This window comes from Tupaia chinensis, unplaced genomic scaffold (genome assembly GCF_000334495.1).
Source record: "Tupaia chinensis unplaced genomic scaffold, TupChi_1.0 Scaffold000498_1, whole genome shotgun sequence".
Classification (NCBI taxonomy): Eukaryota; Metazoa; Chordata; class Mammalia; order Scandentia; family Tupaiidae; genus Tupaia; species Tupaia belangeri.
In genome coordinates, this window is record NW_006160010.1 from 1,210,324 (window position 1) to 1,222,841 (window position 12,518).

Sequence of the window (12,518 nt, forward strand, 5' to 3'; positions counted from 1 at the left end):
ATATTTATCAGTAAGTTCTGTTGATGTTTTATGTTTAATATTTTGTTAAAGGCCTTCAGACAGTTTTTAGTGTAGTTTTTTGTTGTTGTTTGTTGAGAGTTTTTTTTTTTTCTTTGCTATAGGGCGTGTGTGCTCGCCAGAAAGACAGAGAGCGAGAGCGACAGAGAGACAGAAACCGAGAAATCACCCCCCATGGAGGATGGCCACACCGCAATCCCTTCTCCTCCATTCTCCTCTCAGGATCTTGGGCACGCATGCACACGCACCATCGTGAGTTTAAGCCACTGGGTCGGGACTCGAACCACGGTCAGCCACATGAGAGTCCAGCAACATAGCCGTTACTCCAACTGTTGGTCCCTCTTCAAGTATTTCTTTTTTCTCTTAGAGGATTTTTGCTATAGGGCGTGTGCGCTCGCCAGACACAGAGAGAAAGATAGAGAGATAGAAAGCAAGAAATCACCCCCCGGGGGGATGGCCACGCCGCAATCCCTTCTCCTCCATTCTCCTCTCGGGATCTTGGGCATGCACGCACACGTGCCCGGCATGAGTTTTAAGCCACTGGCTCCGGGACATGAACCGCGATCGACTACATGGGAGTCCAGCGACATAGCCATTACACTAACTGCTGGTCCCTTCAAGTAGTTTTAAAACCTCTTTCAAAAAAAAGCTGCACGCAAAAAAATGCTGATAAAAAGTTAAGCGAGGCCCAGCAGGTGGTGTAGTGGTTAAGGCGCTGGACTCCCACATGACTGATTGTGATTTGAGTCCCAGTCTTGGCAGCTTGAAAATCATGCCAGGTGTGTGTGCATACTCAAAGTCTCAGGAGGGAATGGAGGAGAAGGGATTGCAGTGTGGCTATCCCCTCCTTGCCCCCCCACCCCCGGGTGTGTGCATGTGTGTGTGTGTGTGATTTCTCACTTTCCCTCTCACTGTTTCTCTCTGTCTCTCTCCAGTGAGTGCATGTGCCCTATGGCAAAACCTTCAAAAACAAAAAATAAAGTGAAAGTGATTCTGTCAGCACAGAATGCATTAGTGTCATGGAAATGTCGTTGCATTTGATCATTGGCGGTATACATTGGTTACTCAATCTGCAACCTACAAAGGTGTCTTTGTCTTTAGCATTGGATTAAAGTTCTACACAGTGTTCTACTGAAAGGAATGAATACTGGAGACAAATGATTTACAAGTAGCAAAAATAAAACAGAACTCAGCATTTTGTAACTTTTCAAACTTAAAATATCTTCTTTTATCATTGAAACTAATACTTAAATTACTCATCAACTAACTTTGTTAAGAAAAGACTACAAAATTGTTGTCAGGAGAAGCCAAGTGGTTTAGAAAACATGAGCTCAAAAATTCACAAAATAATGTCTCTATAGTGACTGATATGCATGGTGTTCCTTTTGGAAAAAGGACTGTAAAGTTATATGTGTTTCAGAGTAATATAAACAAGATTATGATGATAATAAATAATTTTTTTAAAAATAAAAAGCCCAAAATAATTGAGTATATATAGATAATTTAAATTTGAGTGATTTTTGCTAAAGATAGCACCTTGAGGATTCAAAACATATTAAATACCTACTAGATTTCTGCTCTTGGAGTAGAAAGGGATTTTAAGTATTTTTATTGTTTCTGGGACCTGCAGATGGCATAATGGTTACATCATTGGACTCCCACGTAGTTGACTGTAGTTTGAGTCCCAGACCCAGTGACTTAAAACTCATTCAAGGTGTGCGTGCATGCATGCCCAAAATCCCAAAAGGAGAATGGAAGAGAAGAGATTGCAGTATGGCCATTCCCCCTGGGGGGTAATTTCTCGCTTTCAGTCTGTCTGTCTGTCTGTCTCCAGTGAGTGCATGCACCCTATAGCAAAAACCTCTCTGTAAAAAAAAATAAAAAAAGAATTTATTGTTCCCAGCTTCCAGTTATTATAGGTGAGGGAATTAGGCCCAGAAGAGGCAAGTGCTTCTTGAGTCTCTACAGCAAACAAATTCTTTTCCTTCTATACCTAGTCAGGTACAAGAGGCCTTACTCATCTTAGGAGGCCACGCAGGGGCTCAGTGGGAACCTGCTATGATCTGTAAGGCAGACCCACATGTGATGGTGGTTATGAGCTTCCAGAGGCCTCTCTGTGAACACCAGGCTGATATGTCCCCATGATCTGAGCTGACTGAGACTGAGAGCGGGTTGCAGCACCAAGACCCTGTTAGGAGTGATGTATCTGTCTCTATCACCCATGAAATGAATAAATAAACTTAAAAATGAATCAGTCAGGGGCCAGCAGGTGACATGATAGTTAAAGCACTGGACTTCTACGTGGTGGACTGTGGTTCTAATACTGGACCTGGCGACTTGAAAATCATGCCGATGTGTGTCCGTGTGTGCCCAAAATCCCAGGAGGAGAATGGAAGAGAAGGGATTACCATATGGCCATCTTTCCCAGAGGGTGATTTCTCACTCTCTCTCTCTCTGTCTCTCTCCAGCAAGCATGCACACCCTATACAAAAAACCTAAAAAAAAGAATCGATCTCTAGAAGAAAGTGTCATTTCAGCATGGTATGAAATATATATTATTGTAAATCTATTACTATACAATTAATAATAATATGGAAACTATCTTCTTAATAAGATAAGTTATTTCTTTATTGTTTGGTCAGGCCTTAATGCAGTTGATTAAGGAGGCTGATTAAGGTGAGTCATTCCCTGGGAAGGAGGGATGTTGGGAGCATGCAGGGCCTCATCACAGATCCTGACTAATTCGTCACAGTGAAGCTACACCCTTGGGCAGAAATTTTCAAGGAGAATTGAGAGACACACCCTTGAGACAAGAGGATTGAGGAAGGGCAGATTTCATTTGAACATTAACCATTTGGTCCCATTGATCTAATTTGCTTCTGAGAAGAATATTCATTTTGTAAAAGAGATTCAAATATTACAGCATTAAAAGATACCATTTTTTCTTTTAAAAAGCTTCTTTAAAACTGCACCTTTTTGAGTTTTGAGGCATATCAGCAGCTGTTCTTCTTGCACCTTCCCCTACCTTTTTGGAATCCATCATTCGTTCCTTAACAAACATTCATTTTCACCTTTGTATTCCAGGCACAGCATAGCTCGGAAAATGTGAAGCCAAAGGCTTGATGCCTGACCTTAAGGGGGAGAGAGGTTATTCACTGAGAGTTTATAACACAGTAGCACTGCTCCACATTTTCCCTTGCCAGCGTCACTTACCATTACAAAAGTTGACGCAGCAAGCGGCCGTATGTTGGGGGAAATACAAATGATCCATAGACATTACAGAGAATGTTTTGCTTCATTTGCTCACCAAGTATTTAGAGAGCTCCTACCATATGCCAGTACTCAGCTAGGTGCTTGAGATACATGCGTGAGTGAAATGGTTAATAATCCTTTATAAGCAGAGTTTACATACTAGGGGATGACACTAACAATAACCAAAAAACAATGAATAAGCATATTAAAGAGCATGATGTGGGCCAGTTAGTGGCATGGTAGTTAAGATGCTGGGTCCCAAAGGGAGGACTGTGCAGTTCAAGTCTCAGACATGGTTGTTTGAAAAACATGTCAGACACATGTGCATGCATGCCTAAAATCCCCAAAGGAGAAATAGAGAAGGGATTGTGGTGTGGTCATCCCTCTTTGGGGTGAGTGAGGGTTCTCACTAATCTCTCAATCTCTCTCTCTCTGGTGAACACATGTATCATCTAGCCAAAAACAAACAAAAAACCAACCAAACAAAAATAAGAGTATGATGCATATTCTTTTAAAAAGGGAGAAATATAATCAAGGGACTCATGTGAGAAGACTGAAAAAACGGGGTCCACTTTCTCTGATCAGCAGAGGCCTCACCGTGAAAGGTGACTTTTGAACAAAGGCTTGAAAACAGTAGAAATAGGGGAACCAGCAGTTAGCGTAATGGCTATGTCACTGGACTCCCACGTAGTCGACTGCAGTTCGCATCCCGGACCCGGTGGCTTAAAACTCACGCTGGGAGCATGTACGGGCGTACCCTAGATCCCGAGAGGAGAATGGAGGAGAAGGGATTGCAGCGTGACCATCCCCCCTGGGGGGTGATTTCTCACTTTCTGTCTCTCTGTCTTTCTCTATCTGGCAGCGCATGCGCCCTATAGCGAAAACCTCTCCAAAAAAAAAAAAGAAAAGAAAACAGTAGAAATAAACACCCAAAGATAAGGGCAATCATATGGTTTGAAATTTTAAGCTGACTTAGGTCCATTTTGTCGTATATGTTACTTCCTGGTAAGAGGCTGCAGATAATGAAAAGTCCAAGATTTTGTTTCTCTTTCTTTTCTCTCCCATTTGCTCTTTTCATTTTCTTTGTTTTAAATTATTTCTCCCATGAGCAAGAGAGACAGGAGCCAGTGGAGGGGATTGGGAGGGGGTAGAACAGCACATCTGCAGGGTCTTGGTTCTGGGTTCCACCCCAGCTCCATGCAGCGCCAACCGCCGACATGAACATGCCTGGAGTACTCAGAGAAGCCTCCGGATGGGAACTTGGAACCTTTCCATGTGGCTTGGTCTTGCATAACATCACATTTTATTCTTGTACCACCATTCAGCTTCTATTTGCTCCTTTCAACTTAACTAAAATAAATGTATTTCAAAGCCAGAAGGTGACGTGAGGGGGTGCTGGACTCCCACATGGTGGACTGCAGTTTGAATCTCAGACTTGGTGGCTTAAAAACCATGCTGGGCACACGTGTGTGCATACCCCAAATCTCAGGAAGAGAATGGAAGAGAAGGGAGTGCAGAGTGACCATCCCCCTGAGTGTGTGTGTGTGTGTGTGTGTGTGTGCGCGTGCCTGTGTGTGTGATTTCTCACTTTCTGTCTGTCTCTATCTGGCTATCACATGCACCTTATGGCAAAAATTAAAAACAAATAACAAATAAATGTATCTCTCTTTTTTTTTTTTTTTTGTCTAGCGGTGATTAAAAACAAGGTTTATTTTGAGAATTTGAGCATTTTCTCTTGAGAGCCTAGAACAACATGTAACAAACTTTGTTGTTTCTTCTAATCATAAAAAACCATATATTACCATTTTTAGAAGGATTCTTAGACTTAACAGTTCGGGCAACAAATCAGTTTATTCTTCCTTTGAATCAGATTCAGAGAAGCAATATTTTAATTTTCTCCATCAGTTTTAGATCATTTAAAAATAGAAGTATCTGTTTCTTACAGGTTTTGTTTCTGGCATCGGCTTATGCAAGTTCCCAACTCACCAAGGAGAGCTGTTCGGCCATGGCTGCTGTCATGCATTACCTGTATCTGTGCCAGTTTAGCTGGATGCTCATTCAGGTCGGTACCTGGTCCCTCTCCCCTGCCCCCTTCATCCTGCTGGTAAACCGGGTGGAGTGGTCTTAGTATGTGTTATTCTTTGTGCTGAAAAGAATTCCATATATTCACCACATTATTCCCAGCACAAATACAAAATAAAAATCCTATAAGCTGTACAACATGAAGGAGGGAGCACGGTGCAGTTCAAGAAATAAGAGAGACCTCGTAGGGTTGGAGAGAAGGAAGGGATAGGAGAGAGGCTTGCACTGTGGGCCCTAAAGACATCATAAAAAATTGGAACTTTTTTCTCTGAAAAGTAATGAAATTATTTTCAGCAAGAGAGTGACATGGTAAAATTTGGATTTTAGAAAGAACTCCATCTACAGTGAATTGGAGATAGAAGAACGTGGATGGGGGAGGCAGTTAAGTAGCTTTATCTGTATCTAGGAGAAGAAGTGTGGTAATGTGAACTAAGGAGGTACTACAAACAAAGGGAAGGACAGCTTTGAAGAGCTTTTTTTTTTTTTTTTTTTTTTTTAAAGTAGAACTATAGGATATAGAAATAGTTGGGAAGAATGCAAAAGGTAGAATCCAGCATGTTTTCCACACTTCTGGCATGGGAATATGGTAAATAGTGAGTGGTGTCATGGCCTAAAGTTATGACACTGGAGAACGGGGACAAGATGGTGAGTTTCATTTGGGACATGCTGAGTGTGCAGTGCCTGTGAGACCTCCACTGGGAACTTGGCAAAAAGTGGGATACACAGCGCTGAAGCTCAGAAGCTCTAGAATTGTGTTTGAGGGTCAGCAGGTGGCATAGAGGTTCAGGCACTTGATCCCACATGGCCAACTGTACAGTTCAAGTCCCAGACCCCACTTCTTAAAAATCCGACTGGGCATATGTGCACGTGTGTGTATCTAGAATCCTCAGAGAGAATGGAGAAGGAATTGTGGCATTACCATCCCTGCTGGGGGTGGGGGGGTGATTTATCATTTTCCTTCTTTCTCTTTCTCTTTGTCTCTCTCTGGCTAGTGCATGTGCCCTATATCAAGCTATATTAAACAAAGAAAGAAAGAAAAAGAAAAAAGGAATGTGTTAGAAACTTACTGACTTGGGGTTGTAGAAAGGATCCATTACTTTGGAAGAGGTTAGTTAAGGAGAGAGTACAGAATGAGACCAGAAGAATCCTGGCATAGTCTCCTGAGGAACTATTAGCTAGGGGAGAGATTTCAACTCTCCTTTTCTGACTAAAATCCCCAATTCTCTCTGTTATACTAATATCCTTGAGAAAGAGGCTACAGTGAAAAATTGGACTATGAGCACTATTAATGTCGATAATGTAATAGTTGACCAAAATGCCATCTTTGATAATGTGTTCTATATAATGCTGCTCAATCTTTCATGTAATAGAGAGAGTCTCATATGTGTCTCTGAGCATGCCCGTGAACTATCTTATGTAAACAGGTGCATTCAGGCACTTGCATATTCTTTTTCCTTGTTTACTAAGAAGTATCTGAGACTTGATTGTGCAGCGATAATGAAGTTATGATAAAAGCAGAAAGGAAGTGAGGGGGTAATATATGAAAGAATAAAACACAGGTTAAGGAAGGCATATTTTCCTAGTTATGATATGGTAGCAAGTGGAGCCCTGGATCTGGGTTTGAATTCTGGGCTCTGCCACTGTGTGTATAAGTGCAATCAAGTTATCGATTGTGCAAAGTTTGTTTCTAAATCTGTGTATGGGAATGATAATACCTAGCTAATACAATTATTATTTGCAGCTCTTTGAAGGCCATAATCAGGGAAATTATATGTTATTCTCCAACCTCCTTCAAAAAGAATAAGTAAATCTATGTTAAACTTAAATTATCTAGTAAAATTAAAATAACATTTTCTAGATTTTCTGATTGTGAAGTTCTTTATCAAAGCTGAACTTTATTATTGTATGATTTCTTATTCACACTTAATTGTTTTACCTCTCTATAGCACATAATACGTTTCTTTCAAAGTATGCATGAAGTACGTAGCAATCAAATTTGTGATAGGATATCACCATATACATCATTTTCAATGGAAAACTTTACAGTGTTCTTGTGTCTATTAAATATTTCTTCCCTGAAGTTTTTAAGATCTGCCCTATGGATGTTATCTCTGTCTGACCCGAGGTCCCCAGTGTGTTGAAGATCTTTGTCTGAGTCCCTGACCTATTCAGAGTTTTTGATTAATGACATGGCTGAAAACACAGGAAACCACTTCTCAGATATGCAGATGATCCAAAGCTAAAAAGATAACTCACACAGCAAGTTGCTGCATTAAGATTACAGGTAGATCAGGAAAGAAACTGGACTGTGATAGATTGAAAACTGAAGTGAAAGAGACCTAATCTGATGGAAGTGCATGTAAATAACCAGAAGTTTTAGGTAAGCATAAACCTAGTAGCAATAAACTGTGTGACCAGTAAAGAATAGCAATTACAGTAAGTATAAATTGTAGACCTACATAGACCTCAGGAGATAGCCAAGGTTTCTTTGTAATCTGCAATGTTCCAGCTGCCTTGGACACTTTCAAAACACTTTCGTGGACCATATTTCACCAAGAGCATAAATCATCCAATAAGAAGTCAAAAACAGTTTCATAAGGACTTTGAGGCAGCGGGAGATAACTAACCTGTAAGACATTTATGGACACGTGATGGCTGTGTTCACATGTGGGAAGGGTTGCTACAGGAAAGGAAGGGTGGGTATGTAGCTCCATTTGGCAGAAACCAAATGAATGGGTCAAAAATTAGGGAAACAAAACTTTATTTAAGTGAAGAACTTTTATAGCCAGTAAAACTGTCAACATTAGAAGAGGCTATTTCTAAAAGTAACCTGAATTCATTCACTGAAATATGTTCAAACACAGGAAAATGACCCACTGTCAAGCATGCCTTAGCTAGATTTCCTGCTTTAGGGGAGCATTAGATTTCCCCCAGTGGTGTATTCTATACCTTGTCTTCAAGTCGTAAGTAAATATGAGCGTGGCTGCTGCACATTTAATAAACTTATTAAATTTCTGCATGGCTAATAACTGAGGAAAACTATTTAAAGTACCAATGAGGGTTAATGTATTTCAGATGGTACACCACACATTTTTCATGGTTTGTGGTGTGACCACAAGGGAAAAATTCAATAACTTCTGAATTTTAGGTAGGTTACTTTTAGTGAGTTACTTTGTGGTCAGAGATATCAACCTGTGCTTTCTCATTTATATAATGCTATCTGTTAAAATATTTTATTAACTAGAATCCTTTTTTCCCCCTCAAGAGTTTTATTCAAATGTCCGTGTGCAGACTGATCCCAGAATAAAGGCTACATAAAAAGTAACTAATGCCTAATCTGCTTTATGAATGAAATTGCATAAAATTCTTAAATAGGATTCTTAGCACTACAAATAACTATACTATACAATAAGAATACAACATGACCAAATATAATTCATTTGAGTAATTTAAGGTAGCTTTACTATGAACAAACTTCTCTTTCTTTTTTTCTTTCTATTTTATATTTTTCTTGTTTATATTTAATTATTGTGTATCTTCATGGGGTATAATATGGGTTTTCAAGGCATTCATGCAGTGCGCAATAGTCAAAACAAGGATATTACCATTGTCATCGTTTCCGACAAAGAACACGTTGTGATATGTACCATAAATTTTCACTCAACTAGGTTTTCTATTTTTCTTCCTCTTTCCCCTCCTTCCTCCACAGTAAGTATAAATTGTAGACCTACATAGACCTCAGGAGATAGCCAAGGTTTCTTTGTAATCTGCAATGTTCCAGCTGCCTTGGACACTTTCAAAACACTTTCGTGGACCATATTTCACCAAGAGCATAAATCATCCAATAAGAAGTCAAAAACAGTTTCATAAGGACTTTGAGGCAGCGGGAGATAACTAACCTGTAAGACATTTATGGACACGTGATGGCTGTGTTCACATGCGGGAAGGGTTGCTACAGGAAAGGAAGGGTGGGTATGTAGCTCCATTTGGCAGAAACCAAATGAATGGGTCAAAAATTAGGGAAACAAAACTTTATTTAAGTGAAGAACTTTTATAGCCAGTAAAACTGTCAACATTAGAAGAGGCTATTTCTAAAAGTAACCTGAATTCATTCACTGAAATATGTTCAAACACAGGAAAATGACCCACTGTCAAGCATGCCTTAGCTAGATTTCCTGCTTTAGGGGAGCATTAGATTTCCCCCAGTGGTGTATTCTATACCTTGTCTTCAAGTCGTAAGTAAATATGAGCGTGGCTGCTGCACATTTAATAAACTTATTAAATTTCTGCATGGCTAATAACTGAGGAAAACTATTTAAAGTACCAATGAGGGTTAATGTATTTCAGATGGTACACCACACATTTTTCATGGTTTGTGGTGTGACCACAAGGGAAAAATTCAATAACTTCTGAATTTTAGGTAGGTTACTTTTAGTGAGTTACTTTGTGGTCAGAGATATCAACCTGTGCTTTCTCATTTATATAATGCTATCTGTTAAAATATTTTATTAACTAGAATCCTTTTTTCCCCCTCAAGAGTTTTATTCAAATGTCCGTGTGCAGACTGATCCCAGAATAAAGGCTACATAAAAAGTAACTAATGCCTAATCTGCTTTATGAATGAAATTGCATAAAATTCTTAAATAGGATTCTTAGCACTACAAATAACTATACTATACAATAAGAATACAACATGACCAAATATAATTCATTTGAGTAATTTAAGGTAGCTTTACTATGAACAAACTTCTCTTTCTTTTTTTCTTTCTATTTTATATTTTTCTTGTTTATATTTAATTATTGTGTATCTTCATGGGGTATAATATGGGTTTTCAAGGCATTCATGCAGTGCGCAATAGTCAAAACAAGGATATTACCATTGTCATCGTTTCCGACAAAGAACACGTTGTGATATGTACCATAAATTTTCACTCAACTAGGTTTTCTATTTTTCTTCCTCTTTCCCCTCCTTCCTCCCTCCTTTTCTTTCTTTCTTCTTTTTTTTTTTAACTTATTTTAAAAGCACTACTTAGAAGTTTAGACTATTGGTAGTCCAACTCTGATAGTAAAATTGGGTTGAAAAACTTGAACAAATATGAATGCTTTGATGGTTTTACTTCAGATTTTTTAGCAGTGTGTGTGGGGGTATCTGACACTGTGTACATGTGTGTATAGCTTATAATGACAGTAAGTTAGACATTAACTTTTAATCATTGAGTTAAGCACATCAGAATTATCATTTTTCAATTATTTTATTTTTTTAGAGAGTTTTTTTGCTAAAGGGCTCATGCACTTGCCAGAGAGATAGAGAGAGACAGAGAGATGGAAAGCAAGAAATCACCTCTCATGAAGATGGTCACACATCACAATCCCTTTTCTTCCATTCTCCTCTCAGGATTTTGGACATGCACGCACATGCACCCAGTGGGAGTTTAAGCCACCGGGTCCAGGATTTGAACTGTAGTCGACTACATGGGAGTCCAACAATGCAACCATTACACCATCTGCTGGCCCCAGCATATCAGAATTTTTAATGTTTATTTTGATCTGCAACTTATCTTCATACTTAGACTAAATATATTTTAGTGACTGCATCTTGAAAATTATTTTACTTTTATTGCATATACTTTTATTAGAGTAAAGTTGGATTATAGTTTAGAGTAGCTGAAGAAATATTTCATTGACACTCAAGTTACATAACTTCTCCAACTCTGGGTTTTCTTATCTGAAAAGTCAGTTTATAATAATAGTTCCTTTTTTCGAGGACTGTGGAAAGATAAATGAATCTATGGAAAGAGCTTGGAATGGTGCCTGGTGCAGATGCACGCTCTCTCTCTATATTTACCTTTATTATTTGTAGCTAATTTCATAACATTTGATATACTCTGCTTTATATCATTTATATCTTAATAAAAAGAGAGTCAGCTTGACAATGGGAAAAGAGGGCTGACTCTGAGGCAGACACTAACTGCAAAATCTTTAACAAGCTGGATAAGCTCCATCCTCCTGATTAAAATGCTGTCATGGCTCAGAGCAGGCTCTGTAAGAAATGCCCTTGGGTGGTTTTCTTCCAGCTTCCCTTTTCTTAATAGAGAAGTCATACAGTGCAAGGTGGGAATACAGTCATAGATTATTTTATTATTTTGTAAAACAAACAGCTCACAAATTTCCTTTTTGATCACGGACATGGAGTTAACCCTTCCGTTTACTCTTCATGTAAGGTCACTCAGTGGCACTACTGCAGTCATTTCCCACTTCCTTAAGACAGCAGGACACGTCTACTTCAAGGAAGACCGAGTGAGAATTCATCATCTTTTAATATCTTTCTTTTGCTAGTTGTCTACTTTCATTTTCTTCTTTTCTTTATTTTTTTGTTGTCTTGCTTTGCTTTCACTTTAGGGAGAGCATATACTGGTGGCATAAGGCATAATCAAGCACTACAGGGAAACAGAAAATAAACAGTCCATTTCTTTCTCACAAGTCGACACACATCCAGTCTCTGCCCCACCCTCACGGCCACTTCCAAAGGTCGACACTGCTCATGGCTTCCTGCGTATCCCTCCTGACATACTCAGATAAATATTCACAAACATATGAACCAGCATACATGTGTGTCCTTATGTGTCAGTATACAGTGCATGTATATTTTTGTATATACGTGTATGTGTGCACGTGCGTGTATGTTCAGATATCTTTTAGCTCACCATGAACAGGTATACTTTGTTTTGTTATAAATTGTGGTTATTCCATAATTTATTTTTTTAAGTATCTGATTGATGAAATTCTGGTCATTGTCAGTTACTTTTTGCTATTCTAAACAATGTTTTCTTGAACACTCGTTCACACTGAATATGTACTTAGGAAGTATCCGCAGAATAAATTCCTAGAAACTATATATTCATTTTAAATGTCTGCATGAAACATGCTCTGATTAGACTGCCAAAGTAGGAGTTAATCCAAGAAGGAAAATAAATTGTCAGTAAATTATTTGGGGTATTAGTATAGAATATAGATACAGAGAAACATCATTTTGATTTTGCCTGTATATTCATTTGGTTCTTTTTTTTTTTTTTTTTCTTTTTTTTTAATTGTCAGAGGGCATGGGGGAGGTGGTGAGGAAGAAAACACTCTTGAATTACGCAGTCCCTTCTCCTCTATGTCTCTGT

General features: G+C 38.8%; 1 protein-coding gene across 1 annotated transcript in view; it reads left to right on the forward strand.

The window, feature by feature from the left end:
* ADGRV1 (adhesion G protein-coupled receptor V1) overlaps positions 1–12,518 on the forward strand; it is a 618,101-nt gene that overhangs the window by 379,431 nt on the left and 226,152 nt on the right. The window contains exon 84 of the mRNA XM_027774960.1: positions 5,216–5,332. Within this exon, the coding sequence (XP_027630761.1) occupies positions 5,216–5,332 (117 nt within the window). The remainder of the gene's footprint in view (positions 1–5,215; positions 5,333–12,518) is intronic.